Source organism: Drosophila melanogaster, chromosome X (assembly GCF_000001215.4).
Source record: "Drosophila melanogaster chromosome X".
Lineage (NCBI taxonomy): Eukaryota > Metazoa > Arthropoda > Insecta > Diptera > Drosophilidae > Drosophila > Drosophila melanogaster.
In genome coordinates this window covers 17,672,148-17,698,864 of record NC_004354.4, presented here as the reverse complement: position 1 = coordinate 17,698,864, position 26,717 = coordinate 17,672,148, and the positions used below count along the sequence as shown (strand labels likewise).

At 42.4% G+C, this 26,717-nt stretch overlaps 1 protein-coding gene across 5 annotated transcripts; it reads left to right on the top strand.

Annotated features, from left to right (window-relative positions):
* Window positions 1-134: 134 nt before the first annotated feature.
* On the top strand, window positions 135-26,407 carry chas (chascon). Of its 5 annotated transcripts, NM_001298451.1 has the most exons (10): window positions 135-480; window positions 3,251-3,297; window positions 3,365-3,429; window positions 9,559-9,640; window positions 14,183-14,352; window positions 14,472-14,750; window positions 21,362-21,884; window positions 22,308-23,553; window positions 23,927-24,586; window positions 24,651-26,407. In NM_001298451.1, the coding sequence occupies exons 3-10, from the start codon at window positions 3,370-3,372 to the stop codon at window positions 25,708-25,710; spliced, it is 4,080 nt and encodes a 1,359-aa protein (NP_001285380.1). In that variant the 5' UTR covers window positions 135-480; window positions 3,251-3,297; window positions 3,365-3,369; the 3' UTR covers window positions 25,711-26,407. The 5 variants fall into 5 exon arrangements, with proteins under 5 accessions (NP_001285380.1, NP_728092.1, NP_001285381.1 ...); NM_167574.2 differs by having other exon boundaries at window positions 135-462; window positions 3,251-3,429; NM_001298452.1 differs by lacking the exons at window positions 135-480; window positions 3,251-3,297; window positions 3,365-3,429 and adding an exon at window positions 4,478-4,603 and having other exon boundaries at window positions 8,656-9,640.
* The last annotated feature ends 310 nt before the right edge of the window (window positions 26,408-26,717 follow it).

Here is a 26,717-nt window from a genome sequence, read left to right as displayed (position 1 = left end):
AGGGTATTGCTTCTCTCCGGACTACGATTCAGATTCGGACTGAGTTCGATTTCGATTGTTCGGACTGACTTGCGCTTGGCGCTCTCTCGTGCTCTCCGAAGTCGGACTTGAATGAATGGCCAGCAGATGGACCGACCGCAAAATGGAAAATGCCGATCGCTGCGGCAGTGACGGCAAATGGAAGGGGGCGGGGGAGGGAGTGGCGGGGCCAAGAGGGAGCGGCGATCGCCAATTTCAGCTAAAGCTATAGCCAAAGCCAAAAGCCAAAGCAGCAGCAGCAGCAACAACAACTGAACAGCGAATAACAAACGGCAAAAGCAAAGCCAAGCAGGTAGATCAGTTGTGAATCTGGCAACAAACCATTTGGCTGGGGCTGCTGCTCCAAAATAACAAAAACAACGCGATCCGATCCGATCCGATTCGATTCGATTCGATCCTCTCTTCGGCTCCAAATGTCCGCGTGTGAGTTTGTGTGTGTGTGTGAGTGCCCATCGGATGCACTGTGTTTATTGCATTGTTGTTGTGCTTTTGCCGCGTTCCTGCTAATAAATATCACAATATATCCCCATAATATCTCCACATAAATCTGGCCAAAAAGTCTGTTCAAAATCACACTTTCAGCCTGTAACCTATGATTTTGGCCCTTTGTCACGTGATAACATTGCAAGGATATCAATTTCCCGCTGAAAAGAGCGAAAAGCGCGTGTTTTCACTGCCTTATAGCGGCTCGTATGACGCCCTATTGGCCTTTTTAGAAACATCTGTTGGCCAATGTGTGTGTATGTTGGCTAATTGGCCAATACCCCGGCCCCTCACCAACCACACGTTTGTCCACAACTCTCAAACTCTTGACTTGTTTGTTTTTCTTTTTTTGTTTTTGTTAACTGATCGATAATATGCGCGATCTGCTGATGACCAGTGGTGTTAAGTGATCAGAAAACTGGATACCTTTGAAAAGTTTTCTTCGAAATAAGTGTAAATGTAAAGTTATTATATAAATATAACATATGTATCTAATGTAAAATCTCGAAAACATAACCTTTTCAACAGAGGGCGCCTGTGTATCATTCTCATCGCGGTCTAAGATCTAACTAGAACAGATCCGTATAAGTGCGGCTACGTGATACGGTTTATAAGGTGCATATATAGTCAGTGTACGTGGGTAGTTTGCCATTAGCTGCACAAATCCGAACGAATTAAATTCTGGTGGATTCTAGTGGAATGGAATTGAGTTTAACGCACATCGATGACGCTGAATCAGTTAGCCCTGTTTTTCGTTGTTACTGTTATTGCTTTCGTTACGATCGCCCCAATAAGTTTTGCATATGCTTTGGGATCACAGTGGAACCCAGGGATGAAGTCCTAGCTTCAAGTTCTGAAGAGATTTTCATCTCTAATGAATATGAATATTCCATTAAGATACTTCTAGCAGGCTTTATTGATGGTCCACAGCTCTATAAATTCATGATTGATTTGATCGAACAAACTAGCCAATAAATACATTTTTATTAGTTCGTTAATCACTTCATTCAGCAAACTATTCGTTTTACTCAATGAAATCGAATCGAGTTCGTTCATTCAAGGCGAGGATCGCGTTAGGAATGCTGCACTGTGGTTACAGGTACGACAAACCGACAAGTTCCACTTTTTGTATGCCGCACAACAAATACATACAGTCAACCCCAGACAGATCACGGTTCTATAAAATATACATATATGTATATAATGTATGGCAGATACTCGCTTTGTGTGGGTCGAAGAAAGAAAGAAAACAGCATCAAGAATGAGTTAAGTAAAGTCGCGCAAATAACTCGATCGTTTCGTCATTTTGAGCAGCTATCAATATTTGATATATGTCCAAATACACAGACATGACTATATCCATATGTAAAATGTACATATGCAAATCGAATCGAAGATCTACACTGGGGAAAAAAGGTATAAGCAAGCTTATTCGGCTATTTCAACTCTTCCGATTAAGCTCTTGAAAATAATATCGTATGCATTATATAAAGCTGTTTAATTGGAGAGAGTAAATCTATCAAATTAAAAATTTTTTTAATATTCAACCGAAAGTATTTTTCTCTCTGCACATATACATATTTTTATTTTTATATCGCCTTGACGTCGAGCATCGTAAAATCCTCCGATTTTGTAAATTTGTTGACTTCAAACCCCGTTTGTGTGTCAACAGTAATATTGTGTTTAAGCCTGTATGTTTCTGTTTTAGTTTCTTGTTTTTTTTTTTGTTTGTTTCGAGAACGCTTGAGTTTCATTAACAGGCGGGGGCGGGTCGCCCGGCGAAGGCGTTCGAAATGATTTGGATTTGACTTTGGCTTTGGCCAAAAACGAAAATTAAAACTCATTTTGACCAAATGCGTTCGAAACTATGCGGCAAAACTGCGAGTGGGCCGCTCCGTCAGTTCAAAGTTGTTCGAAGGCAGCAATTATCCAAATGATCGAACGATGCCAAAGATCGGAGAAGTGGAGAACACAAAATCCGAGTCAAGGGGACGACAACAATATAATTGATCCTTTGATTTAGCATGGAAATGGGGATTTTTTTCTGTAGATTTCCAATCATTAAATTTCCTTAATAGGCAAACGAAACTCAGCCGCAATCATTGCTACTATAAGAGTTATTCACGAGTAAATAAAAAGCCCAGGTTCAATGGTAAATCAGTTAACACCATTTTATCGGTTGAATTGCACAATTGATGGGGTGATCGATCTGTTAAATAGACGCTTCAAAAATAAAACTTTGCAGGCGGCACAATCTATCCAAATTAAAATGAATTCAAGATATAATTAAAACGATTTTAAGCTTTTAAGAAAACAGTGTTGAAATGTGAAGTTAACTCAGGCAACTGGGAATATTTGTGAAAGAAGTAACTTAAAATTATACTTGATGAATCTTTTGATAAATAATATTAATTATCATGTTAATGCACTATCGAGTGGCTCCATCTCTCGGAATTTGTTGTGAACGCCCGTTGAGAAAAGAATTAATTCATGAAGCATACTTTTCAGCTCGCATTTAAACGGGAATGTGGTTTGAAACTCAGCTAAGCTAAGACGGCAACCGGTGAATCTAAATATCAAAAGCTAAAACATAATGTTTAAAAAGTTCTAGTGGAAATGCTAATTAAAAATGCTGAATAATTATTATTGAATAAATAAATTAAAAATATGTTTATGTGAAAATGTCATTAAATAATTTACAAAAACCTCATTTTCTTATTTCAAACAGAAATCGAGAAAAGGCTAAGGTTACAATCAGCAAAGTTAAAGAAAACTGTAAGAGAAAAGTAATCCGTAGTACATTCGACTCTATATTTATGAAACAAATCTGACTAATCTGCAGCGGCTATGGCTTTAAGCAAGACCATCAAATCAAAAGCTGGCGCCAAAGACGAACAAAACGAACTGGTGAGTGCTAGACGGACCCCTTAAAACCACCCACTGCCCCCTAACCCATCGCAGTTACTTACAATACCATTGCTTACAGTTGTGGTCAAAAAAATAGTGGTATCTGCGTACTTTTGACAGAGAATTGAACCATCTTTCTTCAGAATTACTAAGCATGAGAAAAAACGATTTATTCGATCTCTTTCAATCTCTTTAACATTTCTGCGTTAACAAGTTCTACATGTTTCCTTTTTATATAGCTTCTTAATGTCAAAAAATAATAATAATATAATATATAATAATATATATGAAAACATGATAAATTTGTAATATTTAAAAAATATATTTTGAAAACAGAATGAAATCACGTTTAAATGCGTGCAAGACTCATTTTTAATTTGAAAATTTAATAAACTAAGACATTTCTTTCTCACAGCATAAATTAAGACATCTTTTTCGAGATATTCTGTTATTTTGGTAATTTTCATGTCATTAAGTGTTCAAAGTACCACATGGCCCTATTATTTCGACCGCAGCTGTACTCCCCTGTTGGCTCGAAGTGTACTCACATTCGGGCCACGTTAATCGCGTAAGGTGGCTCAGGTAAAGCTCTCGACGAGCGGGCAAAAACAATGAATGGCTGCCAGCGTCGACGTCGGCAGAGGCAAAAATACAACGAACAAAAAATAATAAAGTTTTTCAGCTCAGGTGTAACAAACTAACGGTGCAGTTACCGACGGCCAGCAGTCGCAGACGCGCCATCGAACACGCCGCTCGCGATCGCGCGCTCATTCGGATTTTCCATTTTCCATTTTCCGTTTTCCAGCTGCTCAGCGCAAAGTTTTTCCAGCTTATTCGGTTTTTTTTTTCGGCACGATCGTTTTCCGTTTCGGTTTCAATTTCCATTTCGTTGGCGCTTCATTTAACACAGCCGCTTAAATTGAAAACCCCTCGAATGGAATTGATCTAAATTTAATTGCGATTTGTTTTGTTTGTTGATTGTCGCGTTGCACTTGATTTTTTATTTTGTATTTTTTTTTTTTTTGTATTTATTTGGTTTTATTGTTCGTGCGTTTTTTTTGCGCTAATTGCCTGAATGGCGAAGGCAAAGTGCAAAGTGTGACAGTGCAAGAGATAAAAATAGCCAGCGATCGCGAAAGAGAGAGTGAGAGGTGCAGCGAAGGGTGAGCGGGAGGCAAGTACACACGGAAAAAAAAATGTGCATCCAAGAACTTGTTCTTGGATCGTGATAGCAGGCATTCGAAAGGTATTTGGCTGAATATTTGCATAGATATGCCCAGAAAATGTAAGGTGCATTTCGATATTTGAAAGTTCTCGTGGTCTACACTCAACAAAATACTTGCATTTGCATTTTGTCAGTAAGATGTATGTATAAAGGATAGACCATATCCTCATTGAATCGGTAGTTGTAGTTGGACATGCGCACATTTCACTGGTGCGCTTCGTCACTATGCAGATTTATGTTCCCAGTGATATTGATGCTGTACATGCTTATATCTAAATGTATGCAAATGTTATACGCGCAATTTTGATCTTGATACAACAGTAAGGCAGTGAGAATAGAAAAATATTTATGTAAACGTGGAATTTCAAGACCATAGTAAATAGTGAACACTAGCTTGAGGCGAAAAGCCGCGAACAATTAAGAAAACTGGGCCAACAAATAGATTTAGCTCAACAACTTATCTGCATATGCGTGGAATTTCTCGCGATGAGCATTGTTCGTCGTTCAAAACATATGCACTATACTTACATAAATATGTATATGTATGTTTTTTTGTGCTGTGCAGAATTGTAGAATTGGATATTTATTTTTATGCGACCCATTCCCGTTGCCAGATCTCGTGGCCCAAGTGGCGTATACGTGCAAAAAATTAATCATTAACTCGGGCTTTTTTGCCTTTTTGCTTTTTTTTTTGCACTCACTCTTCGTCGTTCGTTTCGTGTGTTTTGCGCTTCGTTTTGCCGCTCTATTCGTTGTCGTGACATTTGTTGTTGTTGTTGTTGTTGTTCGGCTGCATATTTGGCAAACAACAAACAATTTAGTTTGTACTTCTATTTTGTTGCCATTTTGTTGATCTTTGCGTGTTGCATCACTCAACCCACATGGCCCATCGCTCATACGCAATGTTGGCCCAACGAATTAGTTCTACTATTGGTGCAATATTGCCAGTTTGTCAAACCTAAACCCAATATTCCCCGCACCCCTACCACCACCGGCATCGCCACCACTTGGCAGCGGGCCATGGAAATATTTTCCCACCATTAAGAGGCCCCCAAAGTCCGAGAGATCAGGCAATATAACAACAAGGCCTGAGAAACACTCACATATAGCAACAAATCAAAGCCTGCACACAAAGTGTTGGCCACCACACAGCGAGAAAAGGGATGGCACTCTTGAATATATTTGTTCAATTCATACGCTCTGAGCTTAGTACTTTAGTAAATTATTAAGAGTTATCATATTTTAAAGTTATGTAATCAGTATACTTTCCAATTACATCAATATTTATACCAGAAAATATTATTCATTTAATACTTTTCTTTTGTTAGAAGAAATTCAAAAGCCCAAATGATTTCATATTCATTTAACTAGCAAATCTCATAGCCACAACAATACTTTTAATAGCATTGCCCAAGTTTTTTCCAGTGCATTGAAGCTTCAAAGGGGTTGGAATGAAGTGTGGGCTGCGGGCGGTGGTTTTCACTAACACCCACAACTAATGCAGTTGTTGTTGTTATATCAGTTTGCTATTATTATTATTGTGGCTGTTGTTCTTGTTGTTGTTGTTATTGTTGTTGTCGCCTGTTAGTTGCCAGTTATGTGTGGCTGCCTTTTTGAAAAAAGAGTTTTGTTGCCTGGTTGTTTATTGTTGTTTTTATACGTGCTCAACTTGTTTGTCCGTTGTGGTTGTTGTGGGTGAACTATTTAAGATTTTTTTTACGCTCTTCTAAAGAGGAAAACCTCTTTTTGGCCTGTGTGTTGCGTTTTTTGGACAGCAGCCACAATTCAATGTCTTTGTATGGCCAAAAGGCGTGAATTAAATGCAACTACAACAAATGCCGGTGGGAAAAGGGGACTTTTGGTTGGGCAGTAGGGGCTATTGGGGGATTGGCTGGGACTAGTTGTTTTGGATACCTATTCGTCGTTGGTTGACCAGTGCGTGACTTGTGGGCTCGGCAACAACTTTGTTGTTGCTGCTCAGATCGCACAGCTCAAAGCCTTCACATAAGAAGTTGCTGTCGCAGCACACGAAAAAAAAAATATAAGGAACTGGATTAGCACACGAAAAACAAGTGATTCATATCAAAATTCTTTGATTGCAAACAAAAAAAGGTATCAATATGAACCAAACTTCTTAAGCAATGCTTTTCATTGTCGCTTGGTCACACAGCCTGAGCAGTGTGACCCTGTTATCCAGCCTAGAACGAATTGCTAGACAAGTTTAATGCATTCAAAAAACTATTCATCTGAAAGCTCGATTTTTTCCAGTGCTTTGCTGCTGTTGCTTTTGGGTCAAGTAAAAGGCATTGCGATTGCATTAGGAATTGTCAAAGTTTGCCAATGCTGCGACTCCAAACTCCAGCTCCCCCGAAATCAAGCGAGATTTTTCAATTGGTGACTCATGGTTGGGCGTGACTACCACCACCCCCTACCCCCTCCCCACCCATCGATTTTGGCCCAAGTAAGCCTGTCACAAAAGAGGAGGCATCGGCTTTGGCATCGCCTTAAGCGGCACACAGACAATCCGAAGTCAGAAGCTTCTCTGCCATATTTTTACGTTTTTTTCTTTTTTTTTTTTGTTGCGGTGGCTTCCATTGATTCCCTTTTACAAAGCAACAAATCGATTTGACCGGAAGCAATTACAAAAATGGCCAAATTGCAGTCACAATTAAGTGTGTGTGTGTGTGTGTTAGTTGTGGTGGCCTGACGTCATTGGCAGATCGCTAAAAACTAAAACCGAAAATAGCAAATCAGCCAGTCGACAACCCGGTCAAGATTTATTGTTCGTTTGCCTAATTATCGATTCAAGAATCGTTTTTCCCGCACCAACGAGCTTGTGGATGTATGAACGTGGATATATCGCGTCTGAGGAACATCCGTAGGAAGCAGAATCTCAAGTTGGGCAGATAGTTCACGAAAACGATGGTCAACATAACGTTCGAATTGCTAGAACAGTTAGTATTTCTTGTTAGTATTGGAAAACTACAGTTCAGATTGCTAAAGATTTGTGGCAGATTAAATAAATCTTAGAGCAAACAGAACTAATAGAAAGCCAGTTTGGTGATGTTATAACTGAAAATATGTTATATATGCATACTTAGAAAATTCCAATAAAATGTAAACTACTCAAATAATTTATCGACCTAATTACCGATTCAAGTATTACATGTATTTCGCAAACCCCTTTACCAACTTTCTGTGTAAATCCAGCCAGATATCTTCGTGTATAACCAAATATTCCCTAATACAGCAACTGCAGTCAGAGGGCAACATTTTCACAGGCCACAGGGTCTGGTTTTTTTTTTGTTTTGTTTGTTTTGCCATCGCCGTGGGTCTGGTGCTCTGACCTTTGGCCGCTCTTTGGGTCCAGCTAATTCAAAGTGGGCCCAAAAGTTTGTTTTGCGTCCGAATTTCCACTTTTATTTTCCATTTCATCGCCTTGAACTGTGCACGCTGGCCTTTTGGCTTGCTGCCTGTATTTTCTTTTGCTGGTTAACGAAAAATATACATGTATATATCTTCGTTACCACAACAGATATAGTGGCTCAAATGCCGGACCCAAATCCATTTATGGCCCTTGGCTGCGGCTTAATGAGCTGGTAGAACCGTTCTAGGCTTAACGCTTGAGAAATTTAACGCCCACTGAAACGGCGGGAGGCGTATCATCCATGGTTATCTCTCAAACGAATATGGGTACATAATTTAAAAAAAAAATTTTGGTGGAAAATATACAACACCAACACCAATGCTGTGAAATGGCCTGAAATGAAATTTGTGAAATTCCAGCTTGTTGGCAACATACATACCCTTTTTTCTGGTTGTTTTTTTAGTCGTATTTTTAGTCGACATTTTGCTGTAGTTGCCTTAGTTGATCTAAAAATATAGATAGATTTTGTTGGTCTATGATTTTTATTTTCCTGCTCTTTATCTCTCTTTCTCCGCTCGTTGGCTTAATTGTCTTTCGATTCGATTTGGTATGGTTTTTTTTTTGCTTGGCTTAGAATCCGGACTAAATCTTCGCGAGCTGGAGCCGTGAATCGCGCTCTGCGATGTGGTGCGAGCTCTGGACTTGCCGCCGAGCAATACCACAAACTGGAGCTGGAAGTGCGACTGCAACTGGAAGCGATAGCCGAACGGGATCGGGAACGGAAACGGAAACGGAAAGTTGGCGGGAACAGTGGGGCAAGCAGATGTAGTCGGCAGTTAGAGCACAGCCACCGTTGCAACCGCCAGCGCCAGATGATCGAATGGTGGTGATCCTCCTACTGTCGCCATGCACTTGCAGCCGCAGCAGCAGCAGCAGCCACGCCCACGACCACGCCCATGATCCCGGCCACGCACCATCCAAGCACCACCACCAATACCACCAGTACCACCAACACCAACAACACCACCAAAACAGCCAGCACCATCAACAACCAGAACAACCACCATCGGTGGCTAGAAGTGGAGATTCCCGCAGCAGCAATGAGTCTTCATCGGCATCCACGGGCGACACAGCCATTCCGGCTGGATATCTGCAGTTGCACCACCAGAAACAGAATCAAAATCAAAATCAGAAGGATCCACAGAATCGGCAACATTCGGATAATTATCCCCATCAACCTAGTCATAGTTGTAGCACCGCCACAAACACAGCACCACTATCCGTTTTTGGCCACGGATGTTGGATGCCCCAGCAGCCAGCGAACGCCGTGCCGAAGCCACCGCGATCCCATGGCCTCCAGTGGTCATCGAGCGCCTATCCTGCCACACATGCCACCAGCCACCAACCGGTCATCTTTCGCGTCCAATCGTCACTGCCCAACGGGAGCTTTACTAACGCCACCACCACCACAACCACCACCACTGACTACGTGCGTCACGTGACCCGCGTTAACTTCTACGACATTGATACTTCGCAGGTCGAATTCGAACCCAAAGACGACGAGGAAAGCAACGAGGTCACGGCAAGCAATTGCGATACAGAAGCTATTACCAAAGAAGGTGAGTTCAACTAGTTCATACGTGGGCAGGGCACAACGTTAGCGGAAGTTAAACACTATCTTCACATCAATTCATTAGATTTGGTAGTGGACCAACTTAGTTTATACCTTCTGTGCAATAAATTCTGCACGAAGTCTAACAGAATGTTAAGTTAAGATACAAGATAGCTAACTATTTAGATAGGATAAAAGTTTAAGCTATCTAACTAAAGTTAGATAGAATCATATCAATGCAATGAGTTCTACATAGAGAGACTTAACGAGTTAAGAGTTAAGTAGTAGTTAAACCTAATCTTAGATTATGCATTCCTAGTTATTTAATAAGGTGCATTTCCGTTCAACAGTCTAGATAAGTGAGGTAAAATCTACACAGGCAGTTGGAACGATATGAACATAAGTAATCGCTTAACTATCACATCACTGCGATCTCCAGCGACGAAGTGGGTTCGACAGTTCATGTCAAGACAGTGATCAATCGAAACGTTCTGAGCTCGATAGCCCGAACAGATTGTGGGTGAGCCAATCAAGTGACATCATCAGCATTGGCATGTCCAAACCTTCAAGCAAACAGCCAACAAATTGCCACCAGCGTGAGATCACAGGTAGTGAGTGGAACAGCCGGAGATATGGATGGATCGATGGCGGTGGTTTGACATAGTCACTGGATTACTCACTTGATTATCGATTGCACAACCAGCCGTGCAATATAGTGTTAGTTATAATGCACCATAGAGTAGAATTGTTGCTTAATTTGGCAAAGCAAATGTATCTGCGCCATGTGGCAGGCAACTGACCTCTCGCACATTAAGTATACGACCCGGTGGCCGCCGGTGGAGATGAGAAACGAAAGCGAAAGCTATGAATGTGATTCCGATCCATTTCCATATTCATAATTCCATAATTCAGCTGCTAATCCCAAATTCCTTTCGCTCCCTGCTGTTTTTTTTTTTTTTTCAATTATATATCCCACCCGCGGAAATCATAGAAAGTTTTGATTTAATTATGTGATTAACATAACACAAAGGCGCCACAGCCACACAGCGGTAGCTTGCAACCAGCAACTGGCAACTGGCAACTGGCAAGTTGCAACTGCAACAATAAGTCGATTACTTGCGGCAATCTGAAAAATGTATGCACAACAACCGTAAGAAACGTGTAAAAATTAGAAATAACAAGCGGCTAACAACAAAATGCAAATGCATGGAAGACTGCCAACTGAATAGATGGAAACAAAAAATGATCCAAGAAAAAGGCAATGTGGCAGGCAGCGGCAAAAGATTTCCCACGTTAGCGAATCATTAAAAATCAACTCGCGAGCCAGCTTGACAAGCCATATGCAAAAATGGGAGGAAAAGCGCTGGAAAAATTACAATAATTGGTGCACCACCTAGCGACACCACCTCATGCCACTTGCCACCAGCCTGCTACTTTGGTTTCTATTTTATTTGTATTGCAAAGGAAGTGGCTCCTTAACTGCGACAAGAAAGGGAAAATTGTAGCTTTCAGTTGGAAAGTCACATAATTGTACAAATCTATATACAATATATATATATATCATTATATCATTCTGCTTATATTCATTTATTATCATTTCCCATTTCCCATAATTAAACAGGCTATATCAGCATAATTTAACAAGTTAAGTTAGCCATTATGTATAAACCAATTCTAAATATGTTTATTTTTGTAGGTAAATATGTATGTATCATTTGTATCAATGGTCGTTTCTGTAGTTTTTATTATAATATTTTTTATAATTATAATAATAATATGCAATATATGATTAACAATATGTATAGTTAATAAGGAATTGCACTTAGCATCTTTTCAGACTGTTAAATGCAATACTATCAATATTTTATGATGCATTTATGATGCATTTTTCATCTGTGAATTCTGTTGCTGCCCCCCGGTTTTTTTTCCTGTGTATGTGTGTCTGTCTAGTGACAAATGCCCAGGGGGTGGTCTATAAAATGGAAAATTCGATAGGTTGACAGGCCATAATCGATACCACAATTAGTACAAGTGCTGATCGCAGCCAGAGATGTAATGCAATATCTGGGTGCTGTGGAAAGACCTGCAGACAGATCGGTGGTGGGAAATGCGAGGAAATCGATGGAAATCTTGTAACTGAGGCTTGTTAAGTGGGCGTGGCAAAGTAGCATAAATTCACATTAGCGTCAAGAGCCCAAGCGCAATCGATTGAAGCGAATCGGTTTTTCGGTTTGCTTTTTTTTTTTTGGTTTTTCATTTTTGGTTTTGAATCCGATCGAAACAATGGCAAACGAAACCGAGAATGCAATTGCAACCGATATCCAACCTGCTGAAAAGCCCCTTTTGTTTTGCCCCTCCCCCCCGCAGCATTTTCCTCGCCACATTTTCCTACAATTTTCCTCTTTTCGTCTTGTGCCGTTTGTTTGCTTAATTGTGCTTGTTGTTGTCGATGGTGTTGTTATTGTTGCTGTTGCTATTTATGAAGTGGTTGACTGCCCTGAAGAAAGAGAAAAATGGGCGGTGGGATCGGACGGGGGGCGTGGCGGTACAAACTGAACCAGCAGCAGTTGCAACAATGCGGATATGTACATATATAGTGTGCGCAAATGATAAAGATAAACAGTCTGGTCAGGCAGATACATACATATATATATATATATATATATACATACATACATATAGACGAACAATGGGCAAAGGCCTTGGCACAGTGACACCTCCTAAGTAAGGAACGCTTTCAAGCTTTCAGATGTCAATCAGAAATCAATTAAGCATCTGAGTTAAGTAGATGAAGTAGTACATGCGAATAAAGTGGAAGTATCTTAACTTTAGTCTAACAATATAATATCATAATATCATATCATTGATCAATTATCAATTAAGTATCTGAAATGAATAAAGTCAGCTTATCTTTAAGTTACCCATTTGTTATCTAAAGTGTAAGACTCGTTCGATTGACTTTAATTTTTGCATTCGAATAATATCACTTGCACTTTAAGTTGTCAAATTGTAATCAGTAATCGAAAGGGTTACGTACTCCTATAGGCAGTGCGGACTGTAGTTCAATCGACTGCCCAGCGGACTGCAATTGCGGTCTCGAATTCGAAACAAGTCGCGGACTTAGATTCAGATTCAGACAGACGCCAGACAACGCGACGTCTCGTTTCGGTTTCTGCCGCCGCTGCTGGCGCTGCAAATGCAGATAGATTATATAAGTGCGACCTTTAATGGTCCAGCGATCTCAATGCAGCCGAGATCCAGATGGGTCGCAGAGGGGGGGGGGGGTGCATGGTAGTGGAAAATGGCCAGAGATGGAGCCCAGGCACTGCTCCGTTTTGCATCCACGAGATGAAGGAAGCAAAAAGCTGCAGCAGCGGGAAAATCTCGCGGATGTCCGTGCTCGGAGCTCTGGGCTTCCAAATCCCAGATTTCTGGTCTCTAGTTTTTGGTACCGAGTGGTACCTATGGTACTTACAAATAAAATAATAATACTTTAAGTACTCTACCTAAAAATCAACATTTTGCTTACTTAGGTAATATCTGTACCATTTAAGTTTTAATTTTATGGAAAAACCCATAGGTGTTTTTGAACTCGAAAGACTTTTGACCATGTCTGTACATATGTACATATGCTATTTTATTTTTCAACTTGAGTTTCGAAAACCATGTGAAACAAATGCAATATTGTTGAATTTTTTTTAACTTGTTTAATCATCCGTCTTATAGCTTGTTTTTTTCATTTCCCCCCATTTTCAACACAATTAAAGCTGCAATTTAGGTTTTTTCTTTGCGTTTAAAAATGAAAACGTGCCAGGTTAAGTTTAGCCTTTTTTTTCTAAAATGCAAATAAAAAAAACAGACAGCACTAGGCTCAAAGTACAGTTAGCCGAGAGACCAACTTGGTCTGGATTACGTAATTTGGCGAGCAGCTCAAATGCGCTGGAGCGCTTCACGCCCCTCCGACTTTCCGGCTTCTTTTGTTAGAAGCGACGGAGTAGATCTCAAAATGGGCATTATCCACATGCAAATGAGGCATCTTGGGCAGTTGGCTCTGTTGCAATTGGTGCCAAAAAAAAAAAAACCAAAAAAAAAACAACAGCAGATTGCCGCACGAGAGTCATTGGGCAACATCTGGTCCTGTCTGCAAATCTGCAGTTGGCTGCCCCCAAAAGCTCGGCTCGCAAGAGCTTTAATTTTGGCCTAAACCCAAGCTTCAAATGGCCAATCAATCCGCCAGTTTGGGTAGTCGCCTTTTGGGATGCAGCCCAAAATCAATTTCAAAGCTTTAGCTAGTGTGTATAAAAATCATTGAAACTAAGTGCAAAAGTTTGAAAATAACTTGAAATTATAAATATAAATAAATTATTAGTTATAAATAATTATTGATAATTACAATATTTATTCACGTAATATGTGTATATAAATTTAGCAATAAACAAATATAGCTCGAAATGGGGAAATTTCAAAGATGTGTATATGTTTTGGAAGGATAATATAACATATATTCAATAAATTAGTAAGAATAATTTAATTAAACCCCATTTTACAGAGGAGTGGATAACGAAGCGCAAGACAGAACTAACAACTACCAGACAGATCGAGACGAGGGTGAAGCGACAGGTGAAGCTGCAGGATGGCAAAGTGATCGAGGATTCGGGGCCGATTGTCTCCACCAACACCACCGAGGACACCGACAAACAGGAAACGGAAACCACTGAGGTGGGTGTTCAGTGATTCTATTTCATTGTCATAACGAATGGTTTGCATTTCTAAGATTTATTTATTCATATGCTTACCATTAAATCCCCATTTTCCGCTTCTCTTAATTTTTGCCTCAGAAACGCGACCTTGACCTGCCGGATGACCTCGATGGCAATGCCCAGCTGATCGACGTGGCCGCCCTGCAGGCGGGCGCCATAAATGAAACGCAGTTGGCCCAAATTCAAGAGGTCTTCGGACCGGCCGATGGAGCCGGAAAGCTGGTCAAGCGCATGGTTCCGCGTCCGGTGGATGGACTGGTGCGTCAAACGGACGACAAGAGGGTCATATCGCACGAGGAGATCAAGGACTACCACGAAACGGAGGACGTACAGCATCACGGCGACTTTACAGATCAGGTGGGTACTTATGATCCAATCGGTGTGGGTTTCAATTCATGTTTATTAAGATGTTTGAAGCCTGCAATCACGTACATATACTTTCAAGTAGTTCCCCCCTTCTGTATCCCATTAACTTATTACAAATTAGTTTTATTTTCCAATTTACCAAGAGATCCATCAAGAAAAAGGGATTCTCGGTAAAATGCTTTTAAAGCGAAGCATTTGGCGGGAAACAGCTCCAATTTTCTTATTAGAAGGGGCCCGATGGGCGCAACTTCAACTCGGTCGTGGAACTAGCGCCCACTCCCGACCTCCGACCCCCCACAGTGAAGTGCTATTCATCTTGGGCCTAAGCTTCGGCATCGGCCTCACCATATTTTCATCTCCATCACGAGTGGCGCTCAGCACCATTCGCCGCTCTGCTCCACTCGCCGCTCCGAACAAGAAGAAGATCGACCCAAGACCGGTTGGGTTAAACGAAAACAGGAGCGGTTCAGCCCAAGATCAGTAGCCAGATCAGCCATTAAATGTGCAATCTATTGTTTATCACACGATGGATTAAATTCGGACAGTTTTAAATTTGTATTGAAAAACAGTTAGTCATTTCACTGAGTTATTTCGAAAGTACCAGTAATAAATCCAATTTATCTTGAGCCAGGTTTAATTTATTTATTATAGCCATTCAAAACACATTTCTTCGAGTGTGTTTTTTGCCTTTGTAATCGGAGACAGGACTGTGGAGAAGCCGAACCGAAAATTGGCGTAAATAACTAAAAATCAATTCGGCGTGAAAAGCAACAATGTAGCAGCACTGGGTAGTTGTTTTTTTTTTCAATGTTGTACAGTGCACACCCAACGCCATGAACCAAAGGAAAACAAAAAAAATATATTAATTTTAAAAAGTACCATTTGAACCTCCGATAGACTGTTCTACAAAATTCCTCGAATTCCAATTGCAAGTTTTCACAAATATATGTAACTAACGCAGTAGCAATATTCACACTTGTGGGTCCTAACCGTGTTTTTCTCTTTTTTTTCACTCAGCTCTGTTGTTACTGTTGTTTTTGTTGCTTCCAAGCTCATTCGAAAGTTATTGGTGTTGTTTTTGGAGCTGCATCCCGCTGTCGTCGCAGTCGCAGTCGCTGCCTCTGCCTCTGCTGGCGTCGCTGCCGCCGCAGAGCTCCTCTTTTTGCCTTTTGAATAACTCGATCAGTTGCCGTTGAGCGAGCGAATAGAGTACAACTCGCTTGGCTTTTCGCGTCGTCCCGTCTCGTTTTGCATCGATGTACTGTTATTTCTTTTTGTTTGATTGTCTGTTATTTATCTCCGCATTAAAGACAATCGGTGGAAAAGCACGTTAATCGTTAATCATCTATCGGTATCGCCAATCTTTTCGGCTGTGCGTTGTTGTTGGTTTTTTGTTTACAAAAAAAAAGATACACTCTCTCCACTTGAAAATAGATGAGTGTTTTGTGTGTGTGTGTGTGTGTTTGTGCGGCTTAGTTTTTGTTTTAATTCAGTTGTTAAACGCGTGGGTCGTATTGGCCAAGTTAGTAGATGGTGCAACAAAGATTAGAGCATCGATAATTTTGTGAAGAAGTTGGCGAAAGAGCAGAGCAGAAGGAGAAACAAAAGAGTGAAGGAGAAAGAGGAGGAGCGGGAGCGGGAGGAGGAGCAACACAGGCCCAATTTGCATAATTATCAAGGTGCGATATGTTCCAATACCTAATGGTATAATTAAGACCCATAAGCATCCCGAAATTTCCTCCCCTAAAACAAATTTCCCATCGTGGTCTTCGGTACCCAAAAGACCAACATAAACCGGTAGTTGGCAATTAACCAAGCCAAAAAGGTAATGCCATTGAAGATGTGTTGGGGGCTCTTGTTGTGGTCGTTATACGGACACTTACAAGGCATCAGAGCTGTCCGCTCAACCGCATCCCAAACAGGCATTTTTGAACAAATTTTAACTAAAATATAACCCCTGGGCTTGACAGTATAATATAATATAATTATAAAAGTGTAATGGATTTGAAATAATCACGTTCTCATTCATATTATTATGTTTCTAATTTATTAAAAACAAGAAAACTTTTGATGAATTCTTTGAGCTAAATAGTGGAATTATAATATCTTTTTATCTTAAAGTAAATAACATTGATTTGCATTTCATGATTGTGTTTTGACCAATGCTTTGCTGTAATTCCCAACTGATTCTGGTTCTGCTACATTTTATAAAGCTTAGTTAAAATGTTATCAAGCGACCATCATTCCTAGTTGTTTACAAGCTATTTAACTTTTAGTCCAACCAACTAATGGCTAAAATGATGGTCAACACTGCGAGGCATACACACTGGGATGATCGAGCGAGACAGAGTCAGAGGCTGGCAGACAGAGAGAGGGCGATGGGAGTGCACACTCTCCCGAAGGCGAAACCTCGGAAACCTCTGACAAAAACCCATAGCAGCTGGCTTTCGGCCCGGGGCAGACCTGTTCTGAGCCAGGTTTAATCAATAGCCAAAGAGCTACTGCTGCTGCTGCTGCTGCTGCTGCTCCTGCTTGGCTTTCTTGGATTCTAGGCGTGTCTGCGGCAGGTCCATGAACCTAAGATACAGATATACACAAACAAACCAAACCAAACACCAACCGACCGGCCATATAGCCATCCAGGCATCCAGCCAACCAAACCCCATTGCGAACAAATTGCGGAATCGGTGCGAGATATACACAAGTACATAGCACATTAAATTCGACCATGCCACAACATTCAGAGAAGTTTTGTGGAAAGCGACCACAAAAAGTGTTTGGAATTTGAATTTAAATTTTGTATCTCTCGGTACGTGTGTACTTCTTTGTCTCAGCGGCAGTCTCAGCCGTCTCCATCTCCAGGTGTATCTATGTGACCACGTAGCGCTCTGTGTGAGTGGGTACTTGGCTGGTCGAAAACTCGTTTCGAGTAAGTCTAGGTGCCCCCACATGCTAAATCCAATCCAATCCAGCCCAAACAACTCTAATCAGCAAATGCCAATCAGCAGCAGCAGCAGCAACCGGGCAGAGCAGAGGTTCAGGGGGCCTAAAGTTGGTCTAAAGTTGGGCTTAACTTGGTCCAAAGGGGGCACTAAAGGGGCTTAGACTTAACAATTCACGCAACGGAAACGATAAACCGACTTCGAGTCGGAGTTGGAGTCCGAGGCCCACAGATCCCGAGCATAGAGCAAGTATCTTTCCCTGCTTAGCTGCTAGCCACTGAAAAACCCAAACTTTAAATTTGAATTCGACTTCAATTTCAACTCTCACACCAGGTTACACTGTCACCTACCTACACTTACCACTTACAATAGGGAAAACCCATGGATTGTGACCTCTAAAAACAACTATAACACGCTCCTAACTTTCTGACTAACTTATTTAACTCTTAAGTGGTAATTTGGAAGGGTTCTATAAATGCAGTTTTTAAAACTTATAGCAAAGGTTAAGTACCATTCTTAAGAATCTAAGTTCTTTTATATTGGTATTAACTGCTTGGTACTATTTTTTTCTTTGGGTTGCAATCTAATTGGGTTGTTAAAAGTTATATCGATCTTAACTTAAATTGGAAAAAATTGTACACTTGCTAATATTTATATTGTTACTATCTAATTGCACTGATAAAAACTAAGGTCGAAGGCATTTGGATTATTTTGCGACCCACACAAACGACCTTTGATGCTATCTGTTGGTTTTGTGAAGAGGGAATTGCTCGGCTTTTGTTGCTGTGTAGACATCATTATCATATGCAGGCGCGTTGGCGTTGGCCGCACACTAACTGAATTACAATAATAATAATCGATCGAGAGCTCGGCTCCATTCCGCTCCGCTCCGCTTCGTTCAGCTCAGCTCAGCCCAGCTCCGTGTGGTTCGGCTTGCCTCTCGGTTCGGAGAGGTTGAGCAACTCCCAAGGCAAACTGGTCTTGCTTGGTCTTGGTCGCTGGGTCCAAGCGATCCACTCCACCGTGTACACACGGGGAAAAAGGCTAAAGTCATCCATTGATTCCTAAAAACTCAGAATATTGGCATTTCAAGAACCTATAAACTAAACCTTATCAATATGTGACACTTGGTAACTTTTCTCCATGATCCAAAACATAGATCCCAAATCTAATTATATTGTGAGCAGGAGATACTTTACTTCTATATTTTTTAATATTGTGTATATATCCCTACTAAATTTATTATAATATAATTCCTAGAGTCGAGATCTAAAGATGCTTCATCAGTTCTGTAATCTTAATAATTATCCCGTCCTATTACAATGCTTTCGTTACATAGGTAAACTGTAATAATAATACATTTAATTTGTACCAATTAAATCAGTATTTTTTTTTTCTCTGTGTAGCCTGCTTCGATACCAATACCGGGCCAGATCCACCGCCATTCCGCCCCCTTTGGTTTGGCTTTAACAAAATTTGCTCATTTCTCTTTTTTCCCATTGCGATTTTGCTTTGTTTTTCATTTATGTACATACATATTTTCTGCTGGCTTTTGGTTTTGGCCACTTGTCATGCCAGGCCAGGCAACTTGGCCAGCAAAATGTCCATTTGAATATGCTGGCCGTAACATGAATGCATGCAAACGAAGTATCGGGGCCTTAAAGTACCAGTTCGAGTATGGGTATGGGTATGGGTATGGGTACTTACTTAGCCACCAGGCCCTCCTGCACCTGGAAAACCTTCTGTTTCCAATCGATTTTCGTTGGTATTCAAATTCGGCTTTGGGATTCGGCCAGGTGAAGGCAATATAGCGAATCAAGATAAATCACAACATGCGGGAAAAGTTGTCAACGCACATGGGTTTATCCAGAATTTGTTGGCTGGGTTTCAGATTGCACTGAAAAACTTATTGTACCATCCATAGACATAGCAAATAAAAGATATAGGAGCTCTATTTGAATACAAGGCTTAACTTTAAAAACAAAGAATTCCTTTGAAAGTATTCTTTTAAATATTTTTATGTCTTGAGCACAAATCTCGTAGTGAATGCTTCATAAAGTGCTGATTTAATAATAATTGAATAATAATTAGATATAGATAAATCAAAGGCCAAATCACTTGGCTAGCCAATATGCTCGCTATTCCAACAAAATAATGCTCCCAAGGTGATTACGGTATTTTTGGCCAATGACAAATAACTTGACAATGCTGAAATCAAATCGAATCGTCGAAAGGAGGGATCGTATAAGGGGATATAAAGGTGAAGGGCCACATACATAAATGTAAGAAGCCAACTTTTCAAAGGGAAGGAGATGAATATGTGATTCGTGAGCGCCTCTGCGTCAGCAGCAACGTCATCGATTGATATTAATCATCGATCGAAGAAGTTTTCAACCTATCAGCATATGTGTATATGTATGTATATGTATGCGTCCAATCGGGCTTAAAAAAAAAAAAAGAAAACCGACGGGATTAGTGGTTTTGAGTGTTGCGGAGGGGGGATGGGTAAATAAATATGGCTTAGAGGCTGACTGACCATCAAGTTTCTGGCTGAAAGCGAGAGAGATGGCAAAAATCAACTGGCTGAGCAACAACAAAACACTTTCTACGCGCGTTACCGTTAACGCAAGGTCGTCGACAAACAACACAAAATAAAAATAAAATAAGACAAAAAAAAAAGTAAAAAACTAAAAAAACAACAGGTTCAGGGACGGCGGTACAAGGGGGTTCGACTGTGGCTTCGAATGACGAAGAGATACAACTAACTCTTCAGCTCTTTATCCACTGGCCAGCGTCACCCAGGCGTGTCATCTGCTCGTCATCCAAGAAATCCAAGATGCGATACCCATTGCAATTCGACCTTGAGCTGTCCATGGCGAAGCGATCCCTTCTGCAATCTCCCGTACACAGAAAGAAATTTATTTACCTTGAGGCTGATAGTAACATTTTCCTAAATAAATGTAAACTGTATAGTTAATCATCCGATTCGATTCGTATCTACATGATGTTCACTTTAATTAAGATTCATATCATGTGTTCTTTGTGTTCAATTATAATATATGTCAGCTTTACAAGCTAGCCTAAAGATTTGAAAACATTTTATTTATAACAATATTGTTTAGTGATTATTTTCTTGCGGTAAGTGTTCCTACGATTTCAAGATTCTTTTTTGCTGGCATTGTATTTTCGCATAGTAACTTCTTACCTAAATATTTTTCGCGGTGCACCCCCACCCATTTTTTACCGCTCATTCTTGAGTCGCATTCTTAACTTTTACCGTTACCTCAATGACGTTGCCCCATCCGCGTTGGCAACTCGAAAAAGTAAGTGGATTGTGCGGATTTGTTTTGTGGTTACTTGCTGTCTTGCTCTGAATACTAAAGTGAGGAGTAGGGGATCGGGATGGAGGAGAAGGAGAAGGAAGGTGGCGATGGGGACGGGGCTTGGGCTAAACGGGCTAGGAGCCCACCATGTGCAGTGACTGCATCGCTGCAAAAGTGATGCAACCCTTTGTGAGGGGAGTGGGGGGAATGGGCTACAGATAATATTGGCTTACCCGATTGGGAAAATCCGCCAAGCGAATCGGGGATATTATGGCAAATTCAATGTAAATCTATTACATTTACAGTAATAATTATATTTAATCAATTTATTTTGCAGACCTACGTGAACGCAGTTCGCGACGGAGTCGAGAACCTAGAGGCCGTGCTCTGTTCGCCGGAGAGCCAGCGGCAGTTGGTGCCGCTCGGACCCAAGGTGGTTGCCAACCGGAGCAAGTCGCGAAAGACCATCGATTCGGAGGACACACAGAAGCGCTGCCTGGCCCAGGAGGACGGCACCCTGGTCACCGAGAGTCGACGGACCACCGAGCACGAGTTGATCGTCGACGACGAACTGCCCGACCCGCCTGCCAACGGCGCCTCCGATGATCTTGGCCTGCAGCTGCAGGTGGGCGAGCAGGTGACAACGACGGCGGCCAACCAGCGGTTCTTCCGCCAACGGGACGAGCAGCATGTGGACGTGCTAGCCAACGGTCGGCTCCAATCCACCGAGATGCGCTACGCCGCCGAGACCACCCAGATGGACAAGGACGGTCCCACCGATCTGGAGCGACCAGGTGACTGGGACAGTCTATCCGACCGGATGCGCAAGCTTCGCCGATCCCAGCAGCAGCAACAGAAGGGTAAGGACTTTTTGACATGATAAGTGATATACATATGTACATACATATGTACAAAAGAGTACATATTAAGGAAAGAAAAGTTCCTAAAATGTATTATGTATTTGAGATGTATGTTCTATAACTCACCAATTATGATATTTGTATAAAATGCTTGTTCCGCATTTAATCTCACATAATCGACAAGGTTATAAACGATGATATCAGATTAGTTGAATTAGCGACAAACTCGTTTTTATTTAGTTTTGAAAATAATATATTATATAATTGAAATAAGTACAATACATTTCAGATGGCAATCGAGAATATAAGAGTTCGCATTTATTTAGTTAAGCACGTTAATTAGTTAGTTTAGGGTTTTAAAATCATTTGTAATCTTGTAGCATTCGATTTGATTAATAGCATGTTTGTGTTAACCAATTGCAGAGGTGGCTTTGCTGGCGGATCGCAAGGATGCGCTCACCAAGCGACCCCTGGACTTTGATCGCGAGGAGGAGACGCGCAAGGGCGAGACCATGAAGTGGCTGGAGTCGCACTTTGGCAGCGAGTCCACCGCCTCCAACGATTCCCGCGACGACGAGGCCGATGCCGAGGTGGAGCCCACCAAGAAGAGTTACTTCAATGTGACGATCAAGTCGCAGAGCCATGCCCAATCCCACCTGGCCACCCAGCAGCATTCGCATCCGCAGCACATCTCGCATGGCCATCATCCACAGACTTTGCCCAGAAGCGCCGAGAGGGAACGGGAGCGCGAGAGGGAACGCGAAAGGGAGCGGGAGAGGGAAAGGGAACGGGAGCGGGATAGGGATCGCCATCCCCTGGCCATGACCGCATCCGCCTCGCAGGAGCGCAAGGCACCGGCCAATTCGGCTGGCGGTCGCTCCAAGTACTTCCAGGGCATCTCGAACTGGTCGGAACGCAAGGATCCCGGTCCGCCGGTCAATCACTTCTCGTCGCAGGCCTTTCGCGACGATCTGCAGGAGACCATCCGTCGCAATGGCCTCAAGAAGAAGGTCAGCGGTCCCGGCTCCAGTCAGGGATCAGCCCTGGCTCAGGAGACGGTGGTCCAGCCCAAGGATAGCTATGTCAGCCGCGAGGATATACTGCAGCAAAAGCGCCAGAGCCTGTCCTCCCAGTTCCTGGCCCGCTCGATGCGTGGCTCGCGCGATGCTCTGGACGACCTGGAGGCCATACCGGGACCGGGACCAGGTCCATCCATGATATCACCGCGTGCCGAAGAGCCCTCGCACAAACGGGTGGCCTACGGTCATCGCGGCAACAATGGCACCCACATTAATGGCCATGCTTTGAATGGAGTGGCTCCCACTCTGGTCAATGGCCGGGGAAAGAGCTATGAGCCACCAGCTCCTCCGCCGGCCGCAGTTCCTCCACTAGAATTTGGCGGCGGTGGCAGCCAGCTGGGCCAAAATCCGCGACCCACTGTCCCGCAGCGACGACGTGCCATCGAAAAGAAGCTGGGCGAGCACAGCCACACCCACAGCCACAGCCACAGCCACTCATCCCACACATCGCATAGCGCCCATCTGCCAGTCAAGTCGCAGGCTCCAATGCCGTCGCAGCTTAACCAATTGGAGCCTCCTCCGGACTACTCGCCGCCGCCCAGGAGTCGCAGTCGTTCGTCATCGCCGCAGGTCGATTACCTGATGACCAGGTGGGCTATGATTCTGATATGATATCTACATACATATGTAGGTTATTTATTTGATAAGAAGAATAATTGTTTGAATCTTTTAATTTAATTCCGATGGTCTCAATTTTAAAAATATTTAACGACGGTAACAAAATGGTGATTTACTGGAGGAACCCAGTGTCCCTTACAGCAATGTAAAGCAAATATAATAATTATTTATAAACTCTTTGAAAATTTTTAAAGAATTTACTTTTAATAAATAACTGTGATTTTTAACATTTTTGTTAACTAAATAAGCATCCATTTGTTTTTAGTTTTTGTTTTTTAGTTTTGTATGTTTGCAAATTGTTTTAAACAGTTAATAATTATTTATATATATAACAAATATACATAGGGAGATGCCTGCCAGCACAATGACGCTCAGCCGGAAGCAGCAGCAGCGCACCCGATTTGCACCCACATCCAGTTATCCGCCGGCAACTGGAGGTACTGGTAACCTCCGGCCACCTGGAGCCACCTCGGTGTCCACTTCGAATCTATCGGCCATGAGCGGCGGCGTCAGTACGTCCAAGTCGAGCCGCATGGGTCAGGTGATTGGCAATTCGCTGCGCAAGCTGGTCAGCAAAATCCGTTCGGCCAGTGCGGAGCGTAAGTTTCGCATGAAATCGGCTGCCAGCAAGTCGCGCGAGCAATCGCCCAGTCCAGGACAAGATCCGCGGGGCGTTGGTCCTCCGGTGACCACCTATCAGCAGTACAATGTGATCGATGGGCATATCGGTAGCCACGATTCCGAGGATTCCAATAGCGACAATCAGCGACGCAGGGAGCGGGAGAGGGAGCGCGAAAGAGAGCGGGAACGGGAACGGGAGCGTGATCCTCTCAAGCAAGAGTCCCAGTCGCGACAAAATTTCAAGCGTGCCGAATCCGCGGATCCCCAACTGCAGCACCTGGAGCAGGCCATAAGTCCCAGGCAGCGGTACTACCTGGGCGAAGATCCCTACTCCAGCACGCTCTATGGCAAGGAGAATCACTACGAACGACGACCACGTCAGCGGTAAGGCTACAATGATTCCTCCTTTAAGGTCTTTTTGCACTAATTAAATTCAATTAAATTCCAGTAACATGGAGCGCACGGATGAGCGAATGGAACGATTGGAGCGCTTAGAGCGGGAGGATGACTACTACGAGTCCAGGGCACCACCACCAGTGACGGCTGCGCACACCTTGGGTCGCTACCAGAAGCATGGCCAGCGCTTCAGTGGCTCCACGCCCAATCTGCACCAGCAGCAGCAAGATTACCGCTCGGCTCAGACGTTGCCACGCAAGCTGCACGAGCAGCGCACCCAGAGATTTGGGAATGCCATGGAGAAGCAACCGGCTCCGGGCAGGGGGAGCTACCTTTCTGCTTCCGGACAACAGCAGCAGTCAAGGGGGATTCCCCATAATCAGAATCAGCAAAATCAGCAGAATCCTAACCCAAGCCCGAGCATCAACGGCAATCCAAATCCAATGCAGGCACAGCAAGGACCGGCCAAGCCGGCTCGCACCTACGCCAAGGTCCTGAACCGCAGCAAGAGCTTCAATGTGCACGGCATGAACGGCAGCAACGATCCTAGTCCCATTTACATCGAGAAGCTCACAAGGAACAACTATCAGCAGCGTCAGGAGCCGAGCTTTGGCTACGGCCTTGGCCAGGGACCCAATGCCAATTACAAGTCCAATCCGCATCTATTCTCTGGCAAGGACAACTCGCTGAAAAGCGGCCTCAAGAGTCCATCGATTGTGAATCTCATCAGTCGTAGTCAGAAGGACCTAACCAAGATTGCTGGTAACGATGAGGATGACGTGGGCTATCCGGAGCAGGACAAGAAGCAGTTGTATCTGCGCGGCCTGCACCAGCAGGCGCCAGACCTATACCGGGTGATCCATGGCGACGAAGATTACGGGTCGCGAAAGTATCCGCTGCAGGCCAAGTATTCGCTGGACTCGCGTTCCCCGCCATCCGTGGAGCTCAACAAGGATACGGCGAGCATTGTGCGGCGCAGCAGCGAGGTGGACCACCAGCAGAGCCATCACCACAACCAGCAGCACCACCAGCACCACATCCAGAGCCACCAGCAGCAGAACCTAAGGCGTGGTTCGGGTGCCACCATCATTGAGCTGCGCCATCGCAAGTGACCCGTCATCCCTTCGAATCGATCTTCCCATCTTGAACTATATATTCCGAAATCGAACATGCATAACTGAAATGTCGAACTGTTTCACAGCTCAAAGTGAATTATAAATAATTGAACAAAACGTAGAGACTAAAGGCAGGAATTTATTTCTCTAAATCAAATTATATAAATGCTATATATGCCGTTTTGGAACTGACTTTCGGATCGACTACATACATATCCATGAATCCCCGCCAGGTCATCCTAATCCCTAACTATTTGCTAACAAATGCTCGGCCGTGGGCTTTAGTTTCATTTGACAAGCAGCAAATATAAATATAAGGCCAATCAACCAATTGAATAAAATAAATGGGTTATAAAAGCTGCTAAAGTTGACGGTACATGGAAGACGAAATGCAAATTGAATTAAATGTTAAATAAGTGAACAAAATCTATACATATGTTATGTGGAAGCCAATCCCACTGTCCTGCCACGCCTCTTCCAATCGTAATTTGATAATACTATAATGCCTACGTCTAATTACATAATCTATTTGATCATTTTTGTTTTTTTTTTTTTTACTACTAATATTAACGTTTGTTGTATAGATACCGTTAAATGAATAAACTAACTAAAATAACTAATATTAATTCGATATTATTGTACAATTTCGATTAATAAACAAATTGCAATTAAAATTTAAATAAAGTGCCAAAATAAAGAAAATCTTGGGTTCGATCAATTCGTGTTTTTATACGCTTTCTACAAAGAAGTTCGATTTTTTCACAACTGGATGGTATTCCACGTAGTGACGAAGGGCACTAGGGTATGTGCGCAGATATGGGAATAAAAGATAAGAGATCGGATATAAGATCCACTCGTCGTAACAAAAATAGATAACTGAACTTTGTATACTGTGTGAACTGTGTATATGCGATCGTTACTAGTTGTTGTTTGTTTTATTACTATTTGCAGTATATTTATTGGTTTTTAATAGACTGATTATGTTCCTGACGGCTTAGTATTTG